The 19,309-nt window shown below is 38.0% G+C and overlaps 1 protein-coding gene across 1 annotated transcript in view; it reads left to right on the forward strand.

The window, feature by feature from the left end:
- The window catches only part of TET1 (tet methylcytosine dioxygenase 1), an 80,093-nt gene that overhangs the window by 30,054 nt on the left and 30,730 nt on the right, over nucleotides 1–19,309 (forward strand). The window contains exons 4-6 of the mRNA XM_075025335.1: nucleotides 2,432–4,967; nucleotides 6,196–6,286; nucleotides 6,910–7,003. Of these exons, the coding sequence (XP_074881436.1) occupies nucleotides 2,432–4,967; nucleotides 6,196–6,286; nucleotides 6,910–7,003 (2,721 nt within the window). The remainder of the gene's footprint in view (nucleotides 1–2,431; nucleotides 4,968–6,195; nucleotides 6,287–6,909; nucleotides 7,004–19,309) is intronic.

Genomic DNA, 19,309 nt, shown 5'->3' on the forward strand with positions numbered 1-19,309 from the left:
GTTAGTGGAAATTATGATGTATGAGGAATAATTTTATTTTAAAAGTAATCCCACTTTACTGCTGGGATCACTGGGGTCTTATGGGGACACAGCACTGCACCTGTGCATTACTAGCAGATTAGGGAATATCCTGAGTATTTTCAAATGTAGCACTGCTTTTTGGTCAGATGAAAGTATTTTATTGAGGAACAACATGGTTGAGAGGAGTGTGATGACGTTTTTGCACTTTGAGTGCTGTCAGTGGACTCTGTGTCAGATCTTCTCATCTCTGCTGATCATGGATGAATCCTCCCCACCAGCTCTCATTGCTCTCAATTTACCAGACTTAGATTTTTTTTTTTTTTTTTAAATGGAGTGAGTGCCACCCTCTAAAAATGAAGGGAATACAAAAATGTGTTGTCATGTTGAAAATGTATAAATGCTGGGGAATATTTTCGTCTATTTGCTTCTATCTCCTCAGCCTCCTAATTGTCTAATTAAACCATATTTTGTAACAATTTTACATGCTTGGGACAACTTTTGGACTGATAGAGATCTTAGATATACTTTTGCTGAAGGAAAACCCAGAAATTTCATATCTTATTTTTTTCTGAAGTTAAATTAAGGTAATTGAAATTCAGCTTTTGCACAGGTATAGAATTGTGGGTTTTTACTTTTCCATGGTGGACTCTTAAAATATTTTCTGGTATGGTTGCAGAAGCCTGTGTCATGCATTTACCCCTGCTAACAAGAGCTGCTTAACTGCTTTTGTGGATCCCTTAGAAATTGTTCAGATCCCCTGGGTCTGTGTATCACTGATTGAAAATCACCAGGATCCAGAGGAGTTAAGGCTCACAGACCATTAGTCAGCATCTGTGTGTAATGAAAAAGCATTAAATAAGGTATCTTTCTTTCTTAATGTAATTTCCATAGGTTTGACTTAGCTGCCTAGGTGCTGGACGTGTTTTTACATAGCATTTCCATGAGAATTTATGATGCCTTTCATAATATCTAGGGCATGCTATGGATTCCCAGTTTTGTTTTTTATCGGTCCGGAATCAGTTGTGAGGTGAACACTGGGCTTCAGATGGAGCTGAGTCCTTATGCCTTGTTTTGCTCGTGGGTTTCTGGCAATTCCATCTCGATGGTTATGATTAATCATAAATCTATTTTGCATTTGTTCTTCTGAGTTATTTTCTCAGAGAAGTCCATGCACTTTAGCTGGTATGACCACAAAAGCATGTGTGATTTAACTGAATGTTTTATATTAAACTGGCTGCTATTTTCTGGGAACTGCTAAGATGTATTGTGCCAACGTATGGTTAATTAACCAGTAGTGTTGCTTATATCTGATTTGAAAAGCAGTACTGGTTTTCTTGTTAAGTAGGGCTTAAGGCTACAGATTATTTAAATCACTTTTAGATGTTACAATATTATTAAGTACCAGCACTGTCTATTGTGACTTAAAATTATTTTTTAAAAGAAATTTTAATAAATATAGAATAAATTTCATTAACGTAATAAAAATTGGATTCCTGCCTTTATTGCTGTTTCTGCCTGAGTTCCTGCCTTAATTTTTTTTTGTTTGACTTAAATTGCATAACTCCTTACTTCATCTCCATAATAGTACCTTAAGGCCCATATACATATTCTTTCCAGGACACAGTATTCTGACTCTAGATTTTGACATTGCTTCAACTACATGAATTGTATAATATTAGCGAAGATGAAGAGTATATTTAACCAAATATTAGAATTTAGAATTTACTAAAATGCTATTAGGGATAGCTTACATGAGAGACTGTTCAGAAACCTGGAAGTTACCATCTAAATACAGAAGCTAAACACAGGGTTTAGAGGGTAACTTTCAGGTGAGCTAACATTAATTGGTTTACTATCCATTTTAGCTTAGGTTTTGTCATTTTGTGAGGATTTGAAACTAAGCCTGAAAACCAGCCATTATTGCTAGAGTGTCCAACCAAGTGTTGTATCAGTTTATTGGTCTAGCCAAATCGGTGTAATTATACCAAATTACTACTAAACTCTCTGTGGTACAGGCCTTTAGATTTCAGTCCTGCTTTGAACTCAAGGGAGACTTTAATCTCCTTAGGCAAATTCATTAAAAATTGAATCCTTAGATCTGATTCTAAATGCTAACGTCCGTTATCTGTTCATTCATTTCTTTGGTCTCCCCCCCCCCCCACCCCCCCCACTTTCTTCCTCTGCCCCCCTCACAACAGTGGGGAAAAATAGCTATAAATATGGATAGGGTCTTTAGGCGTCAGGGTTTCTTTATGACTTCCTGGGTTTTTTCCATTGTCTGTGCCTGTGCTTCATTAGGATATTCCTCATATCTGTCAAAGTAGGGTGTAATTGCTGTAAATCTCATGCTTCTTATTTTTAATGTTTTTGAACAGCTGTTACAACAAATTTTTTTATTATTATTTTATAGGCAAATTTAGAAAACAAACCAGTAAATGGCCGCAGACCAGAACTCATGGAATGCAGTATATGTGGTCATGGTGAAAAATACAGGGTGAAAACAAACCAAACAGTACCCATTGAAAATGTGCAGTCTAAGGAGAAAGAAAGAATGACAGGCTTAGAAGCAGAGAAGTGGGCACATAACGAGAAGCCATCTTTTGGTGTCCATGTCAACGGAGATATCCATGGAACTGTGACAGGCAACGAACACTTGAAAAACGCTGAAGACAGTGAAAGAGCAGTCTCTCCCAGTCAGTTAGCTGAGCCAAAAAAATTATTTGCACAGACCATCAAAAATGGCATAAAACCCCTACATTATTCACCACCGGAAGCAGTTGCTTCACTGAAAAAAGTATCCATAGAGGAAAGGACGGATTTGACAAGCAACTCCCATATGCAATGGATGAAGGGTACCAATCTGAATAACATAGTAAACACTCTGACGACTGGCGTTGGCTGTGTTCACCCAGAAGAACAAGGAAATGTTTTAATGAAAGAGGAAAACTGCACTTGCAGCATCTTTGAGGATGCTGGTAAGTCAGTTTTGCAGGCGGGTTCCATTTCAGATCTGCAAGAAAGCTTGTGTTGTCCTCCACTGCCTGAAGAGGAAGTGCACGTAGGAAAGGATGGCTTTAAAGTACCTAACACAGAGACACAGCATGAGGATTCTTCACTGCAGCCGACTTTCTTGTCCCTGATTAAAACCAGAAATTTAACTGTAGAGCAGGTTGTAGCTATTGAAGCTTTAACACAGTTATCCGAAGCCCCTTTAGAAACAACTTCACCAGCTAAAACTGAAAGTACTGAACATACAGAAGAAACAACTTCCAACTTGCTCCATAGTTATAAAAGGGATATCTCATCCTCCCTCACATCTTCTGCATTAAAAGAAATCAAAGACACTTACTTACAGAATGAGCAACAGCTCTTGGCTCACTGCAGTCACTCACAGAAGCAGCTCCCTAATAAGGCAGTGTTATACAATGGCCAAAGTTCAATTTCTGAATTGCATGATAAACCTGCCAATCTGGCTGGCGAGATGTATAAATTACAGTTATCCTCGAGAGATACCAAAATTTTATCTGACTTTACATCAAATGCAAAATCATTTTCAGGATATACTACCAAGAAAAATTATACTCATGATCCAGTCGCCCTTGCACGCTATTGCAGTGCTTCACATAATGTCCAGCAAACAAGTAACAACTTGGAAACTCTTGGCCAGTTAGAACAAAAGCCAACCTGTAAAGATTTGAACTTGGAAGCTAGTTCTTTGATTAAAGAAGGAGGAATTCACAGCCAGGATGAAGAGGATGTAGCTACACAACTAACCCAACTTGCAGCACTAATTGAATCAAACCAGACAAATCCAGAGCAGAAGAATGACATAAAGGCATCACTGCTTAATCTAATATCACACGAGAGGCAGCCAAAATATAACCAAGATGTGTTGCAGAAAAAAGAATCTGTATTTTTTAGGCACAATTATAGTTCCTTAATGTTAAAGCAAAAACAGCCAACAAATAAAAAAGGAAATGCTGTACCGTGGAAACCAAGACACAAAAAGAAGCCTCAAGAAGCACGCTATCAACAAAATAATCAAAACCAGCTAGAGCTGTTGTCATGCCAGCATAGCGAGTTACAGGACATTTGGATATCATCAAAACTGCACAAGCTTGGTCAAACCATGCCACAGGACTCCAGAATAGCTCCATCTGAAAAAAAATCTCCAAGAACCAAAGTACAGAGAGCACTGAATCAAAATACTTTAGCATCACAAGAAAAAACTAGATTATTTCTCCCACAAACACAGATAAAATTCCATAGATGTTTACCTGAGGTACCGCAAGAGAAAAAAAAAGACAGGTTGTTTGGCTGTGAAGTGGTGAATGAGCAAATCAAAACTGCAGGCTCCAGTGACCCACTAGGCATTGATCCACTGAAAAATGAAGTTGTTGCACGTAACCAGTATAGCGACCTGTCCTCCTGTAATCCTCTGGCTGTTTCACAGTTGAAAACAGCATCCTTATTGAACAGACCAAGTGAAAACCTACAGATGTTTACAGAACAATGTAATTCTCAGGTACAGCAAACAGCGAATGTCAGTCAGACGCATCCTTTGCCTCAAACTTTTAATCAGTCTAACCTGAGAGCTAACGAAATGCATAGTGAAGACAAAACCTATGTTCAGCAGGGTGCTGTCGAACAACAAGTAGATCTGAAGTCACAGGTGCTGCCTGTTCCCTGTGGTGGGGCCCAGGTACCAGGTTCTGTCGAAGCTCTCAGGAATATGGAGTGTGCGGGCGAAGTGACCGTTCTGACGTCAACCAGTTTGGGTACTGACCACCCACAGAGCACAGGCGACTCAGGGTGTTCTCCAGCAAAAAACACGCTCAGCAGTTTCCTTGAATCACCTATGAAGTTTCTTGATACCCCTACAAAAAATTTAATAGATACACCTACAAAAAAAGGACAATCTGAATTGCCAACTTGTGACTGTGTTGGTAAGTCTTTTTGCGAACTTGTGCCTGTACCTCTCAGATGGACGTGTGTTTATGTTGCTTCCTTTAACGTGAGGAAGTGTACTTGATACTTAGCTGTTGCAAAAGGATCAATGTTTCACCGTTAGGAAATGGGAGGAAATAATCTTTTCCCTTTCTGTAACTTTCGCCTGGCATTCTTTGGGCCTTCAAAGCACAGCAGAATTGAGTATTTTTGGTATTGCAACTGGCAGGTTTAAATTCTCTACTTAAATTTAAACCTAGGAGGAAAAGGAGTTTTTCTATTTGTTGTTTTGTCGTTGCTGACTTGTGCTCTATGTGAATTTATCTGCAGCATATCAGATTCTGATTTTTATGGTCTAGAACTAGTTTTTGCCTGAGATGGCCTGGGCAAAAATTATCCAGTATGTTGTTATTGTTGCCGAAATGCTGTTAGATAAGCGGCAGGGTATAGTTGTGGGCTGTCTTGTTACTGTCACTGTTAGTCCAGATGACCGATGTCAGTTTGCCTCAAAGAGTCCATGTCCAAGGCCTCTTATTGCAGAAAGGAAAGGTAAGGTGGAGTTCAGGTGAGGCCACATACATAATCATTTGTGTTGCGGGATGAGATGTCAGACTGAACTCAGTATTGAGGATTTTGCAAATACAGCTTGATTGATGGTGTTAGACATGCTGTGTTTTCAGACTATCAAAGCGCACAGATGGAAAAACAAGTCAGAGACTTAACAACAAATTGTAGTCAGGCAGATTGTTTCATCTTTGCTTTAATGTTCTGGATCAACAGAGTGCTAGTTAAGAAGCCTGGATTATGTTCTCTTTTCTGTAGTTGATGACTATCAGGTGTTTTTTTTTTCCCCTCAATTCTCCTTTGTCTAATATGAATTAATAATGTTTTCTTCCCAAAAAGGATATGGGGAAGCTTACTTACTCAATACATGCCAGCTCCTGTAACGAAGATTTGTAAAGAGTGCAAAATATTACTATATTAAGATTACTTTATAACATAAAGAGAAAATACTAGCAGATTAATAGAAGGAAACAAGTGTAAAATAGTTTTGATGCTTCTGAGGAGAAAAATCTGCCATAGTCTTTATTCATTATGTTTCGGGGACAGATTTTATGTATTGTAGTTTAATTTGGAAGATGTTTCTTTAAACCATTTCTAAGCTTACTTGTAATGGTGTAAATAAATTTTGTATGTGCCAACTTAGTTTTTTCAACCTGCTTACAGAGCAAATTATAGAGAAAGATGAAGGCCCATATTACACACACCTCGGGACAGGACCAAGTGTTGCTGCTGTGAGAGAAATAATGGAGAACAGGTGAGGAACATTCAGCATTTAATGCCCACGGTATTTTTAACTGTCTAAACAGGAAAGAAGAGGAGCTGTGAGAAATCAGATGCTATTTTTTTCTAAACTTTTTGCAGTACTCATTTGTAAAGTGTTTTTCTGTTCAGATGTGCATGAGGTGAGCACTAGCATTTCAGTTCCAAACTCATGTGCCTCTTCTGAGCTCTTGCAACTTTAGGGTTGAATTTCAAGTGCAGTGTGCTCTTAGGTGCCATTGAAGTCAATAGGAATGACAGAGGTGAGCAGCTGGCAGCATTAGGTTTTCTAGTGTCCTGCATATGAAAAAGCTGTGGCAAACGGGACAGAAAGGTCACATTTAGTGACTAAGTGTACTAGGATTTACATGCAGGTAACATTCTTTTCCCCCAGATAATGTTTCCTTAGCGGCAGAAGCTTGTTATCAGAAGAGAGATGCCAAAAATCACTCTCACAAATAGGATTTTAAATTCAAAAGTATTTTTTGACATTATAAACATTTTGCTTTTCTTCCATTCTTGGTAAAAATAAATGTTATTCTTGTTTTATTGAAAATGTTTCCTGTTTTAAAGTGGTCTACAGCAGTTTGTTTTACTCATGAACTTTTTTAAATGCAGGTATGGAGCAAAAGGAAGCGCTGTAAGAATAGAGGTAGTGGTTTATACAGGAAAGGAAGGAAAAAGCTCTCAGGGGTGTCCAATTGCCAAGTGGGTAAGTTTTTATGTTACAGCAGTAAAATTGTTTTGTGTGGCTTTTAAATACAAAATTATGTGTAGTCCTTGAGCTTAAATATAATCTGATCTTTAACGAAGATCTGGTTTTTCATTTAATTGATCTACAAGTCTGCCTGAATGATGAAGCTAAGGAAAACAATTTTTTTTTTAATTTTATTTAAGGTGTGGTGCTATATGTTATGCAGTGGTTTGAATGAGTGTGAAAGAGAGGTGCTTAACAGAGCTAGCAGAGATGATCCAATCAAGGGTAAGAAGACCCTGACAGTGTCCAAAAGTTGGACTGTCTGCTGAAATATGCTATTGGGAAGTGTGAAAGAGAGAAAAGACGGGATAGTTGCTTGGGACAGTTGGAAAACTATCCAGTAACATTTCTTAAAACCCTTCCCAGTTGTATGAACACCTGAAGAAAAGAGAATGTGTGAGATGAGGTTCAATCTCATATGCCATGGAGTTCATTACTATTTTTGAGGAACTGAAGTCAGTATTTGGAAATGTAAATGTTATGGTGATAGTTTTCACCAAAGTCTTGTCTCACATTGCTTCATAGGAGCCAGGAAATGAGGTAACAGACACAAGCTCCAGGAGAGAGCTTGGAAAGAATTGATTGTCCTTAATCTTTGCTGAAACCACCGAGGGAGGTAAAAAGTAGAATGGAAATCTTGTAAACTGAGTTTTGGAAAATAATAAAAGAACTTGGTTGTTAAAAGAAAAAAAAATTATTGCTGGATTTAGGAATTTCGGACTCAATTAAAAAAAATGAAGATAACTGTACAGTTGGTAGACTAGCGTTTGTAACTACACGACAAAAATAATGACATTACATATTGTATGTGAATGGTATTGCATGCTAAACATTTACTGCTTGTGTTTGGGACAGTCAAAATGTGTTTTGCATACTCAATACATAACTGTTTTTCAGAAAGGAATCCCATATGTGCATGTTGCTTCAGATAATATTTAATAATGAATCAGCATCCAAGAAAAAAAATGGTAAAATTAATTTAATAAACAACTGACCCAAAAAGAATGGAATGATTTTTCTCAGTGTTTCAACTAAATAAAAGACTCAGTTTTAACAGAGGACAGGAGTTTAAAGTCTTGTCTTAGAAACGGTTGTGAGCAGTTGAAGGGAAGAGGGCATTTAAAACTAACTCTTAACGTTCATTTTTCTGTTGCCAGTATCAACATACTGTCTTTTATGTAAAACAGAAATGATAGATTTTATTGTATATCTGCATGGCTGTAGGTGTCCAACATGTGTGTACAATATGACAGAAAGCACTCGGATGCATACAGAAAAGGCAGTTTTAAGGTATGGGGACCTGCTCTCCAGTTAGTTAATTTTCACATTTCTCTATGTAAAGTGTTTGCGAGAGTAAGCTTTAATGTTCATTTAACTGAAGTTCCAATCTTGTTTTATGCAGCAGTGACTTTTTTTGTGTGCAAATTCAGACCCAAAGAGGATGAATGCTTTTCCAAGTCTGCTGTTACTGTGTAACTGTTTATTACAAGAGAGGGAAGGAAATCACTGAAATCTCCTCTGTAGAATTCTTTCATCCTGTATAAAATCCACATTTCAGGGTTGGTATTCTTAATGTGTTGCATTAACTTTTCATTGGCAATGCTAATATTAATCCTTATAATGGAGCATATTTGGGTTTTGGCTATGACCAAAGAAACATAATTGTGAAATTTGTTTGAAAGCATATGGAAAAAGTTTGCTGTGCTCTCTGATAATTGCAGTCACAAGGTTCTGTCAGCTGCACAGAGACTTTCACTTACTCATTTACAGTGTAGTTTTCGGACAGACTCATTTCTGCTTTGCAGATGGACAAGCTATTGCCCTTAGGGCTCCCGAGAGACTTGCTGATGAGAGCACCATGATGGAGCTCTGCTGAAGCAAATATGATAAGAAAAAATTGAATGTATCTGTTGATCATATTGAACTATTTTTCCCAATTAATTTTCCCTATTTCCACTAGATAATTTTGTCTTATTGGTTCATTAGAAACATTTTAAGACTAAAGGAGGCTTTCTAAAATACCTGTATCCATACATTCTTCTGTTAGTGACTGCATTTTGTAATACTGATTCCCTCCTAAATTGTTTTCGCTTAAGTGGCTCCATTTCTCTTAATGTGCCTGGTGTGTTAAACATTTACTGAGACAGACTCCTTTCCCCAAAAGGAGCCGATAGTTTCTTCCTTAGATTTCAGGTTACCATAAACTTGCAGAATCTTTTCTCTTTCAGTCTTCTTTTGAGAAGAAATAAACATGTCTCCTCTGTATATTTCTGACATATAATATTTCAGGATGATACTTTGTCCCTCTGGATGTGGACAAGAATGCTCCTATTAGCTGAACCTAAATATTTTCAATAAATACTACCTAGAGTTTGAAACCTTATGACAGTTGTATGTGTAACATTAGACTGACACCCACATAAGCCAACTGCACAGTGAAGATGAGTTCGCTATTGTTTTCACTACATGCGGTGGCAAGGAGACTGCTTGACCTCCGATTTTTTTGCATCAGAAATTGTATCGTCTCATTTTTATGTTAAAATAGAATTAATAGTGTTTGGCCAGAGATTTCAGATGTGTGGATATCTGTGTAAGTGATAACTATGTGATTAGAAAATAACTTACCATTCTGTGACATATGCTGGGGTAAATGTACTCTTCTTTCTTTTCTGTTTGGATTTCTTTAACTTTTTTGCTTTGTCCAAGTTCATCATACTTCTTCATAGTAAGTTAATAACAAAAAAGTTCCATGTTACTGTGCATCCCCTATAACCAGCCAGTGACAAGTGACTTGACTCATATCAGTCCCATTGTTTTATCAGTGCTTTAGGTGGTAACAGGTGTGTTGTGTGGTTTGGGTTTTTTTCTGCTCTCAGTATGTCTGATGGTGAATTACAATGACCTCAGTTTATGTGAAACATTTTATGAATTTTTTAGTTGTCCATGAGTAACTCACTGTAGGCATCATCCTGCTGCACTGAAGTCAAAGATACATGTCACTGACCTCAGAGGAGGGCAGCTTTGGGTCTTAATGTTTCCTGGATTAAACCCATTTCCTCTGAGTTCCTTCTCCTGGTTTCAGTGGTTGTTGGTTTAGATCAACTAAGCTATCATTGCTATCTGTTTTCTTTATTCAGAGTTGCAATGTAATTGTTAAGGCTCCAGCTCTGAATAAAGACGAGAGATAAGCAATAAAAACGGCCAGGTCAGGGTGGAGGTCCTTCTTGCCAATATCCTGTCTCCAGCACTGACTGATAGCAGAAAGGTGTAAGAGCAGGGCAGTTGCCTCTCAGAAGACTCTCTTTTCCAGTAATTCATAGGTCTGTGGTTCCCTGAGCTGGACGCAGTGTCTGTGTTCAGTTGCCTTTCATAAATATAGACATCTTTATTTCTTCTTTTCCTTCCTCTTCTCTTATGCTAGGAGTTAAAATGTTGGCATAATGTTTTCAGCCTTGTGTTCTACTCCCAGTAATTCCTAGCAGTTGTTTTTGCTTTTTCTCCCTTGCAGAGCAGTGATTTGGTATTTTCATAGCGCTTTCTATCATTACGCCAGATTCTCATTCCTGCATGGTAATGGCCAAGTCAGAGTCCATCTCTATCTAAAAATAGAATTGTTTTCACCATGTGCATTAAATATGAACATCTACAGTGAATTTTATCTGCCATTTTACTGCCCATTCAGCAGTATGGACAACTCCTTCATTTGTTTGCAGATTGTGCTTGTCTTCACTACTCTGAATTGCTTAGTGTCATCAACAAATGTTGTCATCCTTTTATTTACCCTTAACAAACATGCTGAAGAGCACAGGCTTGAACACAGTTCTACAGAGCTGCCATTGGGGACATACCAGACTTTGTTTTGTGTCTTTTCACTAATTATTCATGTGTGGTCTTTTGATTTGTCCCAAGACACATGAGGGGTTTTTTAAGAGCCTTTACTAAAGGACCTTACTGAAGGGCTTCTGGAAATCTAGAAAGACCTGCAGTATGACTGAGCTGTGACTTCACTTCAGAAAAGTTTATTTGACTTCGCCCTGTGCATCACACTTTTCTGTGTGATCACTGCTTTGCCCCACACAGATACCAGGCTAATGTGACCACCGAATCAACATATTTCTTCTAGGCTCTTTTTAGAGAGTGGTATCCTCTTGGTAATCTTCAGGCCCTCTGGTACTAATGTATTATAAATCAAGACAACGCACATCAATTTAATAATTCAGTTGTTTCATCCTTGAGTTTCTTTGGTGGACATCATCTGAACTTGGCAAATTGCTATTGTTTGGTAGGGGGGACGGTTGTTTGGTTTGGGGTTTTTTTTGTCACTATTGTCCTCTAACCACTTTTGTCAGGGATTTAACTTCAGAAAAAAATCCTTGGTTGTCCCCCGTGAAGGTTGACATAGGAATCTTCCCAAACTACTTGTTTGTGAACACAGCAGAAGTGGGTTTTGCATCTTGAACCTTATCTTCTCTGAGCACCTTTTTTTTTTTTTTTAATAAGCACGTGGGTGATCTGTTGACCTTTCAGATTCTGTTAGCCTGCTGGTGGCCCTAATTTGTTTGAAAATATAGTATTATGGGGCTTTTATGCCTTTTGCAAGTAGTTTCTCAAACTTTTTCGCTTCTGTACAGTCTGCCTTTTTGGGGTTTTATATTTATAACCAGACAGATCTTTATTATCTTTTCTGTAGTGCTGGTTGTTTATTAGTAGGATATATAAATAATAAAAAAATAGGGGTGGATTAAAAATGGATAAAAACCCCAATTACAAATACTTTTAAAATATAGTTAAATTTGAAAATACAGTCCTGTACAGGCCTGAACCTAATATTAGCCACTGAAATTAATCAATTTTTTAAAAGCAATGCTTAGATAACCCACTGTTGTAATCAAGATTTTATAGGTCATTGAACTGATAGGAATTTGTAGCTAAATGCCAGAAACTACAATTTGTTGAGTGCTGAATGAGCTTAATAACAATAGATTCTTTTATAGATGCAGAGAAGATGATTTTTTTCAGTTTGCTAGTTTAGCTTGAGTTGAGAAAGTGATTGAAATTGGGAATTGAAAAAGCAAGAAAACTGAGAAGTTACTCCAGTTTTCTAGGCTCTCTACGTATGAGTTATTGTTAGTATTAGAAGAGATGCGTAATTTATTAAAGAACATGAACTGACGAATGAGCAATGTACTTTGCTCTGCAGTGGATGATCATTACTAATCAACCCAGCTGTCAAGAGGTCCACTTTATCAGGAAGTCAAGCACATATAAGCAGACTCTCTGATGCTTATTTTCTGTTTCTGCCGCTTGGCAGTGAAATCATCAGGAGGTCTGGTGCAGCACTGCTAGCTAGGGGATAGTAAAGCTGTCATGCTATTTGGAACATGATAAGAGTGAGGATTTTTTGAAATATATTTGAAAAGGGCTTTAAAGTAAATTTTTGCTGGACTGACTGTCCCCTGGCCACAGGTTTAAGTGGAATGTGCAGCTCCATTCTGCTTTGAACACCTTACTGTACTTCAAGGTTTTATTCCATTTATTAAACGGTCTTTATGATTAAATGATGTTCTCCATAGGAGAAGTCTAGAAGGAATTTAATTTCGGCACATGGAGAGGGTGGTTGTTGGGGTTTTTTGTTTTGTTCACCTTTTTGGACCACATTGTATTAGAGCATCACTTTCTTGCCATAATGTTGTAATACATTAAGTTAGTGTGTGTAGCAGGTACTATAGTTGTGCAGGCACTATTTTTCCTGTTTGCTAGGAGATGTACCTTCTAAATACAGAATTAGAGGAGTTAGAGAGAATTATTTTGGATGAAAATGTTTGTAACATTATCCAAAGTAAAGCCATTCTTTGTTCAGTGCTGTGATGCTTTGAGATTCAAAATTATTAGAAACTTTTACATGGTTTCTAAAGTAAATAAAAGTGTTTTAATATTGTTTAATATGAAGAACTACTGAAATATTTTAATAGAGTAGACATGAAACAAAAATATGTTAAGGTAAAGTTAAGTATTATAAAAGAGCAAGCATTTAAGTTGCCATTATCACTACTTTAATTAAAACAAATGGGTTGCCTGAACAAACTGAGAAAGTAGATTCTTATTGTCATCTATATCATACAAAGTGCAGTTTGCCATAGCCTGCAATATAACAGAAAGGGAAATTTGAGGGAGTAAGGAGGGTAAGAGGGCACTGGGAGTTGAGACTTGAATTTTGTCCTCATTTCTGCAGTATTGGCTGCATGATTATAGAGGAATCACTTAACCTATGTAAGCTGCAGTCTGCTCATTTGTAAACAGTGTAATACTGCTTCCAGTAGTAACTTGAAAAAAGGTGTTTGCAGATAATTGCAGATATCACACTTCAGTGATATTCCTGTAAAAATAGCTAAGTAACTCCATAGTATTGGGGTTGACAGTAACTGTTCTGTGCTGATTCTTTCGATGTAGTCTGCTAGTACTCAGGAAGAGAGAATTTAGGGAAGTGGAACATATTTCTGTTTTAATATCTCTTAGACATGCTGAGAATAAAAGGTTATAACATTGTCCAGTAAGAAAAGAGTTTAATGTGGTGTAATGTGTGTGTAGGGGTGACTTAGGAAAAAGGAGGGCAGACTCGCTTCTGTGGCAAACAAGGACATTTCTCCTGCTGTCTGTTACACAGCGTCACCTGCTAAAACAGCAGCAGGTTTTAACAGCACCGTGCTCTCACTTTGTAGGTTGTGTAGGTTGTGCACTGGTGTAGGTTATTATGGAATTGTAGCTTGGCAGAGAATCTTGTCCTGTGCAGAGAAGACTCCATACACACACAGACTTTGCAGAGAGGCAAAATCTGCAGATTAGAAAACTTGGAGCCAAACTGTTATAAATGAGTCACCTATTTCAGGAAATTACAGTGAACAGTTAGGCTATGTTCTCACTTTAAAATCAACTTCTGATATCCTGCAAAGGAGACTTAGCTATTTTACTGAAGAAATTCAGAGTGCTGGAGGGACTGTTGCAGTGGAACTATGTGGAGATGGAATAAACACAAAAAGGACCTTTTTGTTGGTTCCATTATTTTTTTCATCAAGTAATTTATAGCAGTGTGTTTAACTTGCAATTAAAATTTTGTACTATTTGCTAGTGGTGTCTGGTTTATATCATGTTAAAGTTAACGCAACTATTCTGGTGATCCTGAATTGGAAAGTAATTTCTCATCCATGTGGTAATTCAGCATCTGGTATGTTAAGCTTCTGCAGTCTGAGTCTTAGCTACTTACATAAGTCATGTACGTGCTAGTTTAGATAGACTGGCTTGTGTTTAAGGACATCAAGTAATTTTTATTCACAGTGTACTTATTCCTTGTTCTAGAGCTTCTGCCAAGGGTTGAGACAGTTGTTTCAGCAATCTAAAAGAAATAATTCAAGTAGAACTCGAGCATTTGGACAGCCGAAGCAGATTTTATTGATAGTATAACTTTACTGATGCTGCTCAATACATTCAGAAATTATTTGAAAAATGTGGGAGACCCTGTGGTGACAAACTGATGATACAAAGTTGTTCAGGATAATGAAGAGGAGGGACAGGTACAATGAAGAGCAGGACGGACTTGTGATCCAGAACGAATGGCCACTAAAAAATCATAGATAAAACTCACTTGATAAGGTTACACAAAGAGCACAGTGTTGTAGTTTCATATACACAACGATGCACACTAGGTTGAGTGTTACTGCTTGGGTCTAATAGTTCATTAGACATCAGCTTCGGTGTTCAGTAGTGATGAAAACAGCAAAAGAAACTGGTGAGAATTACTGGGGAGGAATAAAGAAAACATGAAACGTAATTATGCCTTGGTGAGAAAGCATGCTGCACCCCAATCTTGAATACTGTCCGGTTCTGGTCCCCCAACTCAAGAAAGCACAGCAGAACTGGGAAAGACAGGTAGAGGTACACTCATCAGGCTAGCAGAGAGGGAAGGGGAGAAAGCAGGGGTCTCTAAAGCCTTTGGTGGCATGGAGAGCTGAATAGCAATCTATTACTCACAGTGTCATCCTATATCAAAACTACAGAGCACTAGCAGGGGGCGAGCTCAGGACAAAGAAAAGGTAACATTTCTTCTTTCACATAGTCTGGAAGTAAGTTTTGCCCGGAGATGTAGCAGATGGTAAAATGCTGCATAGATTTAGAAGTGAGTGGACAGATGCACAGAAGGCAAATCCTTCAAAAGCTGGGAGAGAGCACGTCCCCCGCGGGAGCTGCTGGCAAGTGGCTGGAAGGTGCCTGGTGGTTGTTGAGAAGCATCTCTGCATCTGAGTGCCTTCCTGACTACTCATCCCGAGGCAACTGCTGTTAGTCACTCTAAGGATCAGGATCAGGCTAGACAGTGCACTCCTCTGACCTCGTCTTGTTGTATTCTTTAATTCTTAGCTTCCCTTTCTGTTTCTTGTATGTGAGGGAGTGAAGAACTAACTTTTCCTCTTGTTTATCCCATAACTTGTTGCTAAATTGCTGGAGGAAATTCTGCTGCATATGGCACCTCTTCAATAAATAGACTCTAGCTTTTGGCTCATGCTTTCTGTTAAGAAAATTGGGTAAACTTCTACCTTTGTGGCTTGTAGAAAGAGAGGCTTATCTGTGGTATGTTGCCATAATAGCTGTTGATTGTATTTCTGTCCTAGCTGACTGGCTGTGGCTCACCTTGAAGGCTTGCTCATAATCTCAGATTCTGCCATTTGAGAATATCTGGGCTTGCTAATAAAATAAATTACTTGAATTGCTGCCTTCTTATAAATGTACACATGAACAAAGACACATGGGTAGCCATAATAACACAGAACAGGCATGGCACAGAAAGTGGTAGTGGTGGGTGCCTGACTCCAGCAGAGAAGGGATGTACAAAACTTGGTTTTGAAAATGATCAAAATAAATGAGCATCCTGCCCAAATCAGCAACCTACAAGGATGATACTTGTGGTATTGTATGTCCAAATATGTGTGTGCGTAAGAAAACTGTTTGGAAGGAGTTGTGTCCCATTTCAGTTTTTCCTTTTGTCCTAAATATGGTAATGTTCACAAACAGGTGAGGGAGTGGGTAGCATGTAGCTTCATGCCCAGTTATTGTAAGCACAGAACGGGGCCGATAGGTATCAGTCAAGCATTATGGGGGAATTTGTTAGGTCTGTTGCTTTCCAGAAGTGCTGCGTTGCAGCTGAAACAGATAATTCATTTTTAATGAATTATCTTTTGATGGGTACTTAGTACTGACAACAGCTAGTGCTTGCTAAAATGAGTTCAGGGGTAATCTGGCCCTACATACCTGCAAAAAGATGACCATATGACATTACTTTACAAACTTATTACAAGCTTGTTTTGTTCATCATATTATTTTTCTATGTGAGTCACTAAGAAGTCATGGTTATTTTTTGTGGAAAAGTAATTGTAGGGGAAAAGTTTTTCTCTTCCCATTTTAAAAACTTAGCTTTGAAGTTCCACCACTTAACAAATGTTTACTTTCTCATTCCTTTTAAATGCAGTAGGGACCAAAATTAAACAAACTGAGGTATTAAATTATTTACTGTATCACTGTTGTTAACTACAGCACAGAAATCATGAGTAGTACCAACAATTTTTGGACACAAGATTTGCCAGCTGATTTGTGTATTGTTCACAGCCTGAGGAAACATTCACGACTTGCTCTGTTTGTTGCATATTTAACTTAATATTTGGTATCCCAGTGTTTCATAGGTAAACAGTAAGTACACTGGGAATTACGTTTGCAAACTTTCAATAGCAAATAAATACATGTTTTTAAATTATTGCATGAAGAATTGATTAATAAATTGCATTATTATCGTATTCTCTGTGGCTGTGACAGTATACTAATTCTGTTTGCCTTACTGAGGAGGACACTGACAAGTGCATGCTGAAAAGAACAAAGTGAACTAAAGTGTAGGCTGAGATTTCATATATGCTGCTTTCCTGATGACATCATTAAGGCAGTGTTGCTGTTCTATGAATTTAACAAGTGTGATGTTTCCATAAAGTAGGTGGGGGTGCAGTTGGTTAAAACACTGTATGGTTTGGGGATGTTTAGTGGTGAAAAGATCTTGGAACCATCCCCTGTAATTTCAAGCTGCAGAAACTGGAATAGAAATAAAGAAACAAACTGGAGACAGCTAAAGAGTAATTCTAGAAGTGATCAGTCAACTAAAGCCTTATTAGGTCCATTACTTAAAAAAACAGTAAGAAATCTGACCTGTAAGCACATCAGGCAAAATCTTGGTAAGCGGTACACAGCTTGTAGTACTAATTACTCAGATAACCACAAGTTTAGTAACAAAAGCAAAGGCAATCAGTTTTACTTTTGCTTGATATATTTATACTTATAATACAATATACATATAACTTATTATAGAGTTCAAACATGTATTTGATGTAGTCAGGCACTGGAGAACAAATGACAAGTTGGAAATGAATGGACTTACATGAGTGTTAATGTAACTAAGAACTCACCAAGCCAAACTGCCACAATTGCAGTGGCTGTTTCCCCTACTAGAAAAATTGTTAAATCAAGAATGACATGGTGTTTCTGTTGGCTGGATTTATTCCATAGTTTTTAGTTGTCCTGCTCAAATGTGCTTTTCTGTATATTGAGCTTGGTATTGCTGTGGGTTTATTATTATTACGAAAGAGAGGCTCTGTTTATTACTGCTTTGAGAATGTCAGCCATAGCACATGAAGGGGCATCATCAGTTTATATGGGGAAAGCAACGTGGCTCCAGCTCTGTCTGCAGTGTCACTGGCTGCAGGCCTGGAGGAACCGTGATTGTTTCAGTGCAAGTTGCGCTCTTCTAAGACCATAATAGTCAGGTGAGAAAAGTGCCTTATCTCTGCTAACGAAAGGATGGGAGTACTCTGGCTGCAGTAGTCAGATGAGCATACGATGTAACCTCTTAAGAGCCACAGAAATTAAATTCAGACAACTAATAAATCTATTATCTACCTTTGTGGCCTGAAAGATGATGGATTGTAAAATGTTTTTGGGTCCAGTAAGAGTATTGCATTCTCTGCTGCATGCATAATGAAGCAAACTCCAGCTATGTTTAACTCCAGGGGAGTGTGGTGTTAGTTTAAAGGAAACTATAGATTTCCTTCCTGTCTGTTTGTCATTTTTCCTGGACTGTGTATTTCCAGTTTAAAACTATATGAGAACTCAGAAAGGGCAACCTGATGTACTGAGAAACTAAGAGGTACCAGATTTCTTTATTGAAGTTACGAAGTCTAGAAAAAGAAAAAAGAGTAAAAGCATCACCCTTCATGCTGAGTAACAAAATTAAATTCCTCTCCTTCTGACTTGAAGGAACTGTGCTGCCGCAGGAATGTAAAACTCACACTGACATGAATAACCTGTATTGTATATCAGCCATAATAGATTTTCTGTAAACCTCACTCAAATGTAAATGAGTTGCATTATTTTTCCTTCTTTATAAAAAATACTGTACTGGTTGGTCAGTCACAACCAAGACTCCTTTTGAGGAATGGTATCTTGGATGCATTTGCTTGTTTTCTCATGAAGTTTAAGGCTGATTGTAAGACTGTATGATTAACTTTAGAAGGGTGATACTTACTCTCTTGACACAAAGTAACTTTAAGCTTGCTTCTTCCTGCTAAGCCTGCACAGATTCCCTCTGAAACTGTTCGGCCATTGAAAACCTTTTCATTTGCAGATTAATTGCAAGTGTACTTTGGTCCCTGCTTTTAATGAGTTCAAATAATTTAGATATTCACAGCTGATCAGGCTAGGGGTCACATATGAATGACAGCTGCACATCTGGCAACAAAGAAGCTTTGACGTCAGCCCAATAGGGAATCTGCGTGAAAACTCAGATATTTGGAGGTATTGAAAGAGTAGGTGAAACTCCATTGCCTTCCAGCTTTTATAGTTCGTGACTAGTAACGTATGTATGGGAATTCTGCTGACGAAGAGGGGGTGTTGGGTGGAAAGCCAGGGTGACCGACTGCTTGCCCTGAGCAAGTGTATCGCTACAGAGCTGGCAGAGAATATCTGCAAGGGCTCGCCATCTGCACACAGTGAGGAAGAGAGACTTGCTGGTCCCCATCCTATGTATGGCAGAGCAGAGGAAGAGGATTTAGCCTCTAGTGCCTGAGAAAGGTCCAGGCCTAATATGTTTGAAATTAACCTTTGTTGGAGGCCTCATACAGGCTGTGCTGGCTAAAATATGTTTGAAGAATAGATAAACATATTTTCAAAGATTGTGTT

Source organism: Buteo buteo, chromosome 4, assembly GCF_964188355.1.
Source record: "Buteo buteo chromosome 4, bButBut1.hap1.1, whole genome shotgun sequence".
Classification (NCBI taxonomy): Eukaryota; Metazoa; Chordata; class Aves; order Accipitriformes; family Accipitridae; genus Buteo; species Buteo buteo.